Source organism: Narcine bancroftii, chromosome 1, assembly GCF_036971445.1.
Source record: "Narcine bancroftii isolate sNarBan1 chromosome 1, sNarBan1.hap1, whole genome shotgun sequence".
In the NCBI taxonomy this organism is placed as follows: domain Eukaryota; kingdom Metazoa; phylum Chordata; class Chondrichthyes; order Torpediniformes; family Narcinidae; genus Narcine; species Narcine bancroftii.
Genome location: NC_091469.1, coordinates 120,750,901 through 120,763,792, shown reverse-complemented (window position 1 = coordinate 120,763,792; position 12,892 = coordinate 120,750,901). Strand labels below are relative to the sequence as shown.

The window sequence follows — 12,892 nt, the reverse complement described above, 5'->3', positions numbered from 1 at the left end:
ACATGGGAGGGGGAAAAGCCACATATAAATAAAGTCCATATTCAAAAGATCACATTAAATGGAGGATTATCACTTCCGATCCAATGTATTTCATTGAAGCCCAAGGTTCTTTCTGATCCCAAAAATGTTTTTATTAATGCTAATTTTTTTTTACTGTTTACAAATGCCTGAATTTGACATAATAAAATAGCCAGAACTCCTCTTTCTCTTCATAGGTTGATCTATTTCTGGTTTGATTCTTCTGATTTTAATAACTCAGAAATTATTTCATTCAGCAAAAAATGACATCAGTACAGGCACAACAAAGTTAAATTCTAATCCAAGGAAATATAATGTAATACAAATTTCTTCTAAGGCATAATAGGAAACTTGCACTTATGAGGAGAAATTTTAATTATGACTTGCTTTTTGTTTTGTTTTTGGCTTTCCAGTGTATGATATTGCCACATCAAAATCTTGTTTAGCAGATCCAAAATTAAAAGCTTTAAACAAAAAGAATGGCAAAGGAGAGACTCGTTTACACCATGCTGTGATGAAGAGAGATATATCTTCAGTAAGATCTCTAATTGCAGCTGGAATTGATGTAAATGTAAAAGACAATGCAGGTCTGTACTTCTGAAAAAAAACTTATATTGCCTTTTTTTTAAGTAGTATTTGATCTTGTTATTTACTCTGGTTTTATTAGTGACTCTTGTGTTTCTTGGGCCTTCACATTTTTTAAAAAAAGCATCTTTATCATGACCTGAAGAATGGGAAACTGCACAGTAATTAACATTCATGAGAAACCTAATATAACCCCAGAACTTTTGCAATACAATGACTGAATCACAACATCTTCAGCACTTTAAACAGGAAATGGAAATATTTTATCTTCTGTTCTTGCAAGATAATTGTTTTTTCATAAACTTATTTAACAGCCAGATTGTTGTGAATCTTTTGGAATTCTCTACTAAGGAGGGTTATTGATGCTCAGTTGTTATCTGACATTAATATTGATCATTTTTATTGTCTCTAAGGAAATCAGATAATATATAGAGTAGAAATGTAGAATTGAGGCTGAATATCACCTTCATCTGACAGATAGACATTGCATGCTTAAGCATGACATAAAATGTAAGATTCCTTTTTTTTTTCAGATTTCAGATTTATTGTTGAGTACATACATGACATCACATACAATCCTGAGTTCCTTTATTTTCATGCCATTAGTATTGCCTGGTGCCCCTTATAGTAAGAGAGAAAGAGAAGCAATAGAGACTGTTCAGAGACAATGTCTGTCAGGGGATTTGCCTCCAATGCACCCATAGCCTCTTCAACTGCACAGATCCATCGGCAACCCAAGCTCCAGTTCCAAAACTCTGACATGATCTGGAAGCTTTTGGCACCTTGAGTCATTCGAGAGTCCTTCTTGCCCTCAGCATCCTCACAAATCCAATTTCCTTGTGTGCCTGCCTGCAGCCCGTGTGGGTCCTTTAGCCACTGAGCCCGTTGCTGGTCTGCTCCTATGGTCACAATCCTATAGGGTCCTTTAGCCATTAAACCCCTTATTAGTCCATTGCCATGGTCATCTTCATTGTAGGGTCATCTCTTCTGCTTCTCCTTCTCAACAAGGTGTGCTCTCCCCATTTCTGGTGCCCCACAACCTGAAACCCCTGATTGCCACTGCTGAGCATAGGCACTGGCATCTTGGCCACAAGTTCCGAGGTTGCAAGATTTTAATTAAAAACACTGTCTGCTCCTTTGATGTTGATAGCAAGAGAACTGGGCAGTTGGACTGTGCAAAGCAGCAGTGTCTCCGCTCCTTGCTCTTTCAGGTTCACACCAGCAGGGGCACTGCTGTGACAATGATAACACCATAAGACATTGGAGCAGAAATAGGCTATTCAGCTCATCGAGTCTAACCAACTATTCAATTATGAGCTGGTCCATTTTCCCACTCAGCCCACTCTAGGCAAATTAAGAACCTATCAATCTCTGCTTTAAATTCTGTACACCCAATGACAGCCTGCACAATGGCCTGTGGCAACAAATTCCACAGAATCACTGCCCTATGGCTTAAAAAGTTTCTCTGCATCTCTGTTCTTTGTTTTAAAAATATTTTTATTAAGTTTAACATATAAGCATATATGCAGAATTGACAATTGCATAATAATTCATTTGTATACAAGTAAGCATGCACAAAAAAGGCCAATTACATCAATAATTGCTTACAATATCTCAAAAAATGTAATTGAAATTATATCTGTGACCATGCTTAACCCATTTGTTGAAATAACTTGTATAAAATAATTGAAAATAAGAAAAAGAAAAAATGAAAACTAAATCTAATCTATCACCTCCCTCTAATCAAGGTTATCTTATGTAATTAATTTTTAAAAATCAATAATGTGGAACCACTGGTGACCCCTGGAGAACAAGCAATGAACACTGGAACATACAGTAATTGTTAATTCTTCCAATTATTAAAAAAAAATCAAAGAAAGGGCCTCACAATTTCATAAATTGAAACTTTTTATCTTTAATATTATATCTAATTTTCTCTAACTTAAATAGGGCATTATGTCATATAATGTATAAGTAGGGAATGAATCATCTTTTCATTTCAATAAGATTGTTCATCTGGCTATCAACGTGGTAAAAGCTAAACTTTTTCATGAGATGCTAATATAGGTTTCTCTGAATCACAAGAAAAACCAAACAGAGCAATAAATGGGCAAGGTTCTAAATTAATCTTAAGGATCATTGATAAAGTTTGGAAAATGTCTTTCCAGAATCTCTCTAAATTTGTGCACTCCCAAAACATATGGATCAGAGAAGCTTCAAAAATTTTACATTTCTCACATAATGGATCAATATCTGCATAAAAATTAGATAATTTAAGTATGGACATATGAGTTCTGTGTAGCACCCTTACATTGTAATAAGCAGTGCCTTGCACAAAATGAGGAATTATTAATCAAACTGAGAGTAGAGTACCAATCTTAATCTGAAAATGTTATGTTCAAATCTCATTCCCAGTCACTCTTGATCCCAGCCATGATAACTGAATTTAAATCCAATAAATTATTATAAATACATGATATTAATCCACCATGAAAATAAAACCATAAATTAAAAAAACAGATCAAGAATATTAGTGTTGGAAATTTATGGAAAATCCAAAAGCTTAGACTGAACAAAATGTTTAATTTGTAAATATTTTTAAAAGTGTCTGTTGGAAAGATTAAATTTAGCTGACAATTATTTGAAATAGGCAAAATTATCTTGAATAAAGAGATCATTAAAACTTCGAATACCTAATCTACCTCATTCCTTGAAACCTACATCTGACAAGCATGGTTGAAAAAAAATGGTTGTCTATAATTGGACTAGCCAGTGAAAAACCATTAAGAATTTCCTAAATTGAGCTCAGATTCTCAGTCTATTTCTCATTAATGGATTATGTGTCAATTTAAAAAAGGAAAATGGCAAAAAGCATCCTAAAATTGCCAACATAGAAGTTTTTTTGGAGCGTTGCAATTCCATTTCTACCCAAAAGAGGCGATTCACTGACTTATCCAAATTTAAATAATGAGAGTAAATTATGTTACAATCTAAAATCTGGAAGTGATAATCCTCTACTTAATGTGTTCTTTTAAAGATGGGCTTTATTTACATGAATTTTTTTTGCCCGTCGTATATAAGTAGAAATAGCTAAATCCAGCGAGCTGAAAAAAGATTTGGGAATAAAAATTGGTAACGCTTGAAAAAGATATAAAAATTTAGGTAAAATATCCATTTTAATCAAATTAAGGGTGACCAACCTGATAATAATAGTTTAATCTTACCAATTCTCTTTCAATAAGTTTTTATAACTTTTTATCATTGTAATTCCTAAATATTGGAAATAATCTTTTACTTTTTGAAACAGAAAATTGGAATAACCTACAAAAACACCCTTTAAGGGTAGAAGTTCACTCTTAGGTAAATTTAATTTATGACCCGAAAACTGACTAAATTGATCAAACAAAATTAATATGTCTGGTATGGAAATTTCAGGATTTGAAATAAAAAGCATTGAAGTCATCAGGCATAAAGTGATTATGTTCATTTCCTCCTCTAATTATTGCCATTAAATTTGCTTCATTGTCAGAGAGCAACAGCTAATGGTTCCAATGCTATGTCAAAAAGCAAAGGATTTAACAGACAACCCTGCTGTGTTCCTCTGTTAAAATTAAACATATCTGATTGCTGTACGGTAGAGAGAACCAATGCCTTAGTGCATGAATATAATAATTTAACCCATTTAATAAAGTCTGGACCAAAATTAAATTTACCTAGTGCAGCAAATAGATACTCTCATTCCAATCAATCAAATGCTTTTTCAGTACCTAATGAAAGGACGCATTCTATCAATGATGTGGAAGGAAGATACAGAATGTTAATAATCAATGTATGTTATAATAAGGATAATAAATTTTAATAAAACCAGTTTGGTCTGAGTCTATAATAAATTGTAAAAGAATTTCTAATCTATATGCTAGAACCTTTGATAGAATCTTCTTATCAATGTTAAGTAACGATATAGGTCTGTAAGAAATACATTCTGTTGGCTCCTTCCCTTTTATTAAAAATTAAGAGAGATACAAGCCTCGTTAAATGATAAAGATAGCTTCTCTTCTTTAAATGAGTCAGCCAAAATCACGCTTAAGAGGAGTACAAGCTGTTTGGAGAAAGATTTATAAAATTCTACAGGGAATCCACCTGGTGCTGGAGATTTACCTGACTGTAATGAGGAAATAGCCACAGCTTAAACTTGCACATTGCTCTTGAGATTTCTGTTCTAAATGGAAGCCCTTTGATTGTGAAGTTGGACTCTCCTACCATGGAAAACTACCTTTTTTACGTCTAGTGTGTCCATGCCTTTCAACATTCAAAATATTTCAATATAATCGCCCTTCATTCTTCTAAATTCCAATGAATACAGATTAAGAACTGTCAAATGGTCCTTTTGTGATAAGCCTTTTATTCCTAGAATCATTCTTGTGAAACGGCCGTACTTTCCGACATTGTACAGTTCTTCATTTGCCACTCTCTGCCAATTCTCCTAATCTGTCCATGTCCAGTCCCATCAGTTTTCACTCAAATTTCAGATTTCAGATTTTTTGTTAAGAGAAAATACATGACATCACATACAACCCTGAGATTACTTCTTCTCTGGGTGCAGCAGAATTACCACTAATTGGTAGTGCAAAAAAAACCTGTACACAACATAAATGTAAACAAAAAACTGTAAACAGATTACAAATATAAACAATCTGTGCATTACAGAGAGAATAAAAAAGAAATCAATAAAGTGCACAAGTAAGAGTCCTTAAATGAGATTCTGATTCAGTTTGTCGTTGAGGAGTCTGATAGTGGAGGGGTAACAGCTGTTCCTGAACCTGGTGGTGCAAGTCTTGTGCCACCTATACCTCTTTCCTGATGGCAGTAGCGAGAACAGTGTGTGTGCTGGGTGGTGTGGGTCTTTGATGATGCTGCTGCTCTCCAATGGCAGCGTCCCCTGTAGGTAGATGTGCTTGATAGTGGGGATAGTTTTGCCTGTAATGTTCTGGGCTGTGCCAACTACTTTATGGATGGCTTTATGCTCAGGGGTATTGTTGTCCCCTTACCAGACCATGATGCAGCCAGTCAGCACATTTTCCACCACACCTTTGTAGAAATTTGGTGGTATCATACCAAACCTCCACAAAACTCCTGAGAAAATAGAGGTGCTGACATGCTTTCTCACTGGTGCTATTGGTGTGTTGGGTCCAGGAAAGATCCTTCAAGTTACTGGCTCCCAAGAATTTAAATTTGCTCACCCTCTCCACCTCTGATCCCCCAATGATCTCTGGATTGTATACCTCTGACTTTCCTGAAGTCAATAATCAGCTCCTTAGTTTTGATGACATTATGTGCAAGGTTGTTGTTGGTGCACCATTCAGCCAAGTTTTCAATCTCCAACCTGCATGCTGACTCATCCCCTTCCTTTATACAACTCACTTCTGTGGTATTGTCAGCAAATTTGTAGATGGTGTTATTATACTGAGCCACACAGGTGTCGGTGTAAAGTGAGTAGAGCAGAACACATTGAAGACACCTACAAGAGATGGTATCTTAAGAAAGCAGCCTCTATCCTCAAGGACCCTCACCACCCAGGCCATGCCTTCTTCACACTGCTACCATCAGGAAGGAGGTTCAGGAGCTTGAAGATGAAGGTCCAGTGACATAAGAAAAGCTTCTTCCCCATTGCCATTAGATTTCTGAATGGACAATGAACCGCTATTTCATTTTCTTTTATTTTTGCACTAATTTAATTATTTTTAAAAAGTAATTTATACCATTACTTTCACTGGTAATGCTGCCGCAGAACAATGAATTTCATGAAGTTCGTGACGATAAATTCTGATTCTGAACCATGTCTTCCACAGTGAAGACTGATGCAAAATACTCATTTAGCTCCTCTACCATCTCCTTGTCTCCCATTACTGTTTCCCCTGCATCATTTGTTAGTGGTCCTATATCTACTCTCACCTCTCTTTTACTCTTATATTCCTGAAGAAGCTTTTTGTATCCTCTTTGGTATTATTTGCTTTCATACTTCATCTTTTCCCTCCTTATGTGTTTTTAAATTGCCTTTTGCAACTTTTTAAAAACTTCTCAATCCTCAATCTTCCCACTAATTTTTGGTTCCTTTTATGCCCTCTCTTTTACTTTTATGTTGGCTTTGCTTTCCCTGGTCAACCACAATTGTGACATTTTTCCATTCAAATATTTCCCCTTTTGTAGTATGTATCTATCCTCCACCTTCCTCATTTCATACAGAAACTCTATCCATTGCTGCTCTTCCATCCTCCCTACTAGTGCCCCCTTCCAATCTACTTTGACCAGTGCCTCTCTCATGCCACTGTAATTCCCTTTACTCGACTAAAATACCAACACATCTGACTTCCTCTGTCTCTTCACTTTGGTTCCCACCTCCCTGCAAATCTAGTTTAACCACCCTCCCCTCCCTCCACAATATTATCAAATCTCCCTGCCAGGATAGTGATCCTTCCAGTTCAGGTGCAACCCATCCCACTTACACCAGTCACCCCTTTCCCAGATAAAGTTCTAACAATCCAAGAACTTGAAATCCTGCCCCTTCACCATCTCCTCAGCCACTCATTTCGCTACCTTTCTTCCTATTCTGACCTTTCCTACCTTGCGGCACTGGGAGTAAATCCAGGGATTACCATCTTGGAGGTCCTATTCTTCATCCTCCTTCCTAACCCCCTAAACGTACTTTGCGGGACCTCTACCCCACTCCTGTGAATGTCATTGGTACTATGTGAACAGTGACCTCTAGCTGATCATCCTCCCCTTCACTAATATTCTGTTACCACTCAGAGATATCCTGGAACTGAACACCCAGGTGGCAACACAGTATCCTGGAGTCTCTTTTGTGGCTGCAGAATCTCCTATCTATTCCCCTCACTATTGAGTCCCCTCTGACTATCACTTTGTCTGACTTCACCCTTCCCTTCTGACGCTCATAGCCAACCACACTTCTATTGATCTGGCTGCTATCTCGCCCAAGTAGGTCATCCTTTGCAGCAGTATCCAGAGGGGTATACTTGTTGCTGAGGGTAATGGCCACAGGATGACCCTGCACTGACTTCTTTCTGCCCTTACCTTTCTTGGTGTTCATCCATCTACTAGCTGAATCCTGCACACTGGATATAACCGCCTGCTCAAAAATTATATCCATGCCTTGCTTAACCTCCTGGATGATCCTTAATTCATCCACCTGCAGCTCCAGTTCCTTAATATGGCCTTTCAGAAGCTGGAATTGGCTGCACTTTCTGCAGGTGTAGTCATCAAGGAAACCATCAGATTCCGTGAATTCCCACATCCTACAGGAGGAGCATTCTACTCCCATTTCAACCACTGTACTACGGGCAACCAATATCAAATCAGCAATAATGGAAGGAAAAACTTGCCATCCTTACCCACTCCTTTGGTCTCAGCCTCTTCTCACTTAAGGCTCTTGAGCCAAAGCCTCAACTTCCCATTCTAACTCTGGTCCGTTACAATGATAGCCACTCCACTTATACCTTTCACCTGTTTAAATAGTCCTGCTCTTGCACACTTTCACTTTAACTCCTGTTCGCTGGGAAAGAAACTTGGTTTACTCCAGTTCCTATTTCCTCAGTTCTTGTATGCTTCTATTCCATGAGATAACGTCTGATCTAGAATCTTCATCTATTCGCCTTGGTGAGCAAAAACATTTTGATTTCATTTTAAAATTAGATTTTTTATACACAATAGCTACCTTGTTTCATATTATAAATAATCTGATCATTTGATCAGAAATCTAGAGATACATAAGAGATATTAATCATAGTTGGAAAAGGGTTGTGCAAATGCCTAGAGAAAGTTTTAATTCAGCAATGCCAAGGAATAATAAATACAGATACTGGAATCTCTTTTTTTTATATTTTATTTAAAATTAATGCATATAAAACAGTAAAAAATGTATATCATATTCTTACAATTAATTGATTGAATACATGCTGAAATATATCAAAAGAGAAAAAAGAAAGAAAAAAAAAATCTAAAACTACTCCCTCCCCCCCCTTCCCCATCCCCTACCTATACAACGAGATAATAAAAATGTGTCATTTAAACCTCAAGAAATAAATGAAACTTTTAGGAAATTTTATGAAAAATTATATACTTCACAGTCATTACAAGATGATACTCATATAGATAATTATTTGTCACAAATAATATTGCCTAGATTAACTGAGCAAGATAAAGATAATTTGGATAAACCATTAGCAGAACAAGAAGTTAACGAAGCACTTAATAGTTTGCAGACTAACAAACCTCCAGGAGAGGATGGGTTTCCTGTAGAATTTTATAAAGAATTTAAAGACTTAATAATTCCTTTACTAATGCAAGTAATAGAAGAAGCTTCTAGTACACATGCTCTTCCAGAAACTTTTTCAACAGCTATAATTGCAGTTATTCTTAAAAAAGATAAGTTCCATTAAAACCAGCTTCATATAGACCTATTTCATTGTTAAATGTTGACTATAAAATTATAGCCAAGATATTAGCAAATAGAATAAATAATAATTGTCTTCCTGAATTAAAAAATATAGATCAAACTGGTTTTGTTAAAAATAGACAAACTTAAGTAATACAAAATATAGTAAGATTATTAAGGATAGTTCATTTAGCACAAAAAGAGGATATGTAAGTGTTGCATTTGCATTGGATGCAGAAAAAGCTTTTGATAGATTAGAATGGTTTTTTTAAATTTTAGGTGAATTTGGTTTTGGGTTTAAATTTGTAAATTGGATTAAATAACTTTATAGAAGTCCTAAAACTAAAGTGATAATTAATGGGCAAACATCTCAATTATTTAGTCTGACTAAGTCAAGTAGACAAGGTTGTCCTTTATCTCCTGCTTTGTTTGCATTGGCTATAGAATCTCTTGCACAAATGATTTGTGTAGATCAATAGTTAAAAGGTTTTATAGTAAATCAAACTGAACATAAGATTAGTCTATTTGCGGATGACATGTTGGTGTATTTGACTTAACCACAATTATCATTACCTAGACTTTATAAGCAATTGATAGATAATGGAAAAGCTTCTGGTTAAAAACTAAATTGGGATAAAAGTGAAGTTATGGAATTAGTACAGGGTGATTATTCAGAATGTCAAAAGATATCCAATTTAAATGGAGTTGTATTTAGGAATACGTACAGATAATAATTTTTTTTAAATTATATAAATTAAATTATATTCCATTACCTTAGAAAATAAATGAGGATTTGAAGAGCTGGAAAAATTTACTTATAACTTTAATTGGACGAGCAGATACTGGAATCTCAATAAAAGGTTTCAACCTGTAACATCAACCATTTTTTTCCCACTGATGCTGTACCACCCACTGAGTACCTCCAGTAGATAGTGTTTGACATTCCATTCCATGTAGCCCAGTGCCACTTTAGATCTTTCTTTATCTGACCTTATCAGATGGTAATCTGTTTTAAGAAATCCATGATCACCAGCATATCACAGATAATATCACAGATGCCTGTGGGCCCTGTATAAATTAGAGGAGCTTTACTAAATTCAGCATTGTCTGTGCTAAAAGATTTCACTTAGTAAGTGCCTGAATGACCATCATGATCATAGCCTGTATATTTCAGAGTTGTTGATCCGTTGTAGGCTTCCTGCTGAATACAATATCCAAAACAACGTCAATCAGAAATGCAAGGTCTGAGTTCATATTTAAACTAATTACCTCAGAAAAGATTATCTGAGTGATAGCTTGTGTATTCTGCGTTTTCTTTTACTTGCAAGGTTGGACGGCACTTCATGAAGCTTCTAGCAGAGGTTTAACTGATGTTATACACGAGTTACTGAAAGCAAATGCTGAAGTCAACTGCCAGGCATTGAATGGGGTATCACCTTTGCACGATGCTGTGAGTGCATCTCATTATGAGGTATTGTACTCTTTTTTTTAAAAAGTGTCTGACACCAACATTTTTTTTCAAGGGGAGTTTCAAAATATAAAGGAGTGATTCTATTAATCCATGTGGCTTATAATTGTCCACCCCTTCCCCATTCTTCCCTTTGCCTCTGAAGCAATTAAAAATGAATCTTACTAAATAGGCAATCGACTTTTGGACATCTGCCATGTAATGGCTATTCAACAGTGACATGTACATCGCATGCACTTACTGTTAAATAAGATATTTTTCTCCGATGGTTAGTAATGAGCCAGAGAGACTTTTATGACAGTTGATGTTTTGACAAAGATTCATATTTTATGATAAATTTTATGTATTTATATGGCAGAATATAATTTGATGAATTCAAAGGTAAAATTTGATCCTGTGAGTAACAAAAAAAGATTCAGTATTTTAGCAAAAAGAATTTTCAAAATGGTATATCTTTTTAGGCCGTGAAAGTCCTACTTCATTATGGAGCTGATCCAATGCAGCAGGGTGAAAATGGGAGCAATGCATTTGATAAAATTGTGGATGATAAGATTAGATATCTACTTGAGACCCACAGTAATGGTGATGTGACTATTTGTGAAGAGCCTCAACCAGTTTCAGGTTGGTATCCCACCAGCTCAAGAAGGTTCATTGGAGTGTGTGAGATATTTTTGATGCAAAATTTCCTCATAATTTCTTGATAAAAAAGACAGCTCACCAGCAGGATTATGGTACTTGATTGAGGCCTGTTCTAGAGTTGGGCAAGAGAGTGAAATAGTTGGCTTGATTATGCCTACTGAGTATGGAATAATTAGCGTAAAAGCTGTAAGTGTTATTTCAGCAGATGGTCATCAAAGACATTGAAAGCAAACCCTGGAAGTTAATATTTAATTGGAAATTATTCGATAGGTTATAAAATCATTTGACACAACCTGAAATGTAGTCAGGCAGTGTCTTCCCTCTCCAAGGGGTATACTTTGTTACATTCTGGACATTATAGAAGGTTGCTTAACATATACTTGAGCAGGATGTCAATGCAATAAGCAATAAGGTAGAAGGATGCCTGACAATAAGGTAGAAGGCTCCGAATCATGGGTCCTCTACCGGCACCACCTACGGCTCCTAGAACGCTTCCACCAGCGTTGTCTCCGCTCCATCCTCAACATCCATTGGAGCGCTTACATCCCTAACGTCGAAGTACTCGAGATGGCAGAGGTCGACAGCATCGAGTCCACGCTGCTGAAGATACAGCTGCGCTGGATGGGTCACGTCTCCAGAATGGAGGACCATCGCCTTCCCAAGATCGTGTTATGTGGCGAGCTCTCCACTGGCCACCGTGACAGAGGTGCACCAAAGAAAAGGTACAAGGACTGCCTAAAGAAATCTCTTGGTGCCTGCCACATTGACCACCGCCAGTGGGCTGATAACGCCTCAAACCGTGCATCTTGGCGCCTCACAGTTTGGCGGGCAGCAACCTCCTTTGAAGAAGACCGCAGAGCCCACCTCACTGACAAAAGGCAAAGGAGGAAAAACCCAACACCCAACCCCAACCAACCAATTTTCCCCTGCAACCGCTGCAATCGTGTCTGCCTGTCCCGCATCGGACTTGTCAGCCACAAACGAGCCTGCAGCTGACGTGGACATTACCCCTCCATAAATCTTCGTCCGCGAAGCCAAGCCAAAGAGAGAGAGAAAGAGAAGGGAAGGATGCCTCCTAATGTTCTTGACTATCATGTACTAAAATCTTAGACTTGCACGGTCACCTTGAAAAATTGCAACTGTTCCACATTTCGCAATCTGTCTCTGCTTTCTCTTCATCGGAAAACCTATCCCCTTCCTTTTCAGATGGTCAATATATCAAATGTGCAGAGAACAAGGAGCAGGCAGAGGAGATTGCTGAGCATCCCAGTGCATTACTTGACCTTCCTTTAGGTACTGTAGAAACTGCGGAGTCTCCACTTGGAGTCATTCAGCATCAGCAAGAAGCAACTAACCATCTAACCAAAAGGGCCACTTGTATCCTAGTCTTGCGATTGAAGGCAGAAAAGGCAAAGTCAATGGCACAATCTGATTGCAAGGATTGGTCCTTACACACAGGTCCTCTTCAATGTATTGGGCAGTCTGTCAGAGAGTTTGAACACAATGACATAGGGCATGTAGAAATTTTTAAAAGTCAAACAAAGCATCGAAATTATGAAGTAAACATAAAAGTGAACAATCAGCTCTTCATATTCTAAAGTGGAATCTAGCTACAAAACATCGAGCTTGGTGAAAATATCTTCAGCAGGTCTTAGTGGCTCAAGAAGATTGTTCACCACAATTAACTCCAGGACATTAGGATCAATAGATTGTGGCCTTATCAGTGACAT

At 36.9% G+C, this 12,892-nt stretch overlaps 1 protein-coding gene across 7 annotated transcripts in view; it reads left to right on the top strand.

Annotated features, from left to right (window-relative positions):
* The window catches only part of LOC138763363 (ankyrin repeat domain-containing protein 31-like), a 163,936-nt gene that overhangs the window by 124,059 nt on the left and 26,985 nt on the right, over positions 1-12,892 (top strand). For 5 of the 7 annotated variants that reach the window (XM_069937406.1, XM_069937367.1, XM_069937394.1 and 2 more), the window contains 3 exons: positions 432-605; positions 10,384-10,526; positions 10,985-11,144. In XM_069937406.1, coding sequence (XP_069793507.1) covers positions 432-605; positions 10,384-10,526; positions 10,985-11,144 — 477 coding nt within the window. The remainder of the gene's footprint in view (positions 1-431; positions 606-10,383; positions 10,527-10,984; positions 11,145-12,892) is intronic. The other 2 variants (XM_069937388.1, XM_069937378.1) reach the window with 2 other exon arrangements.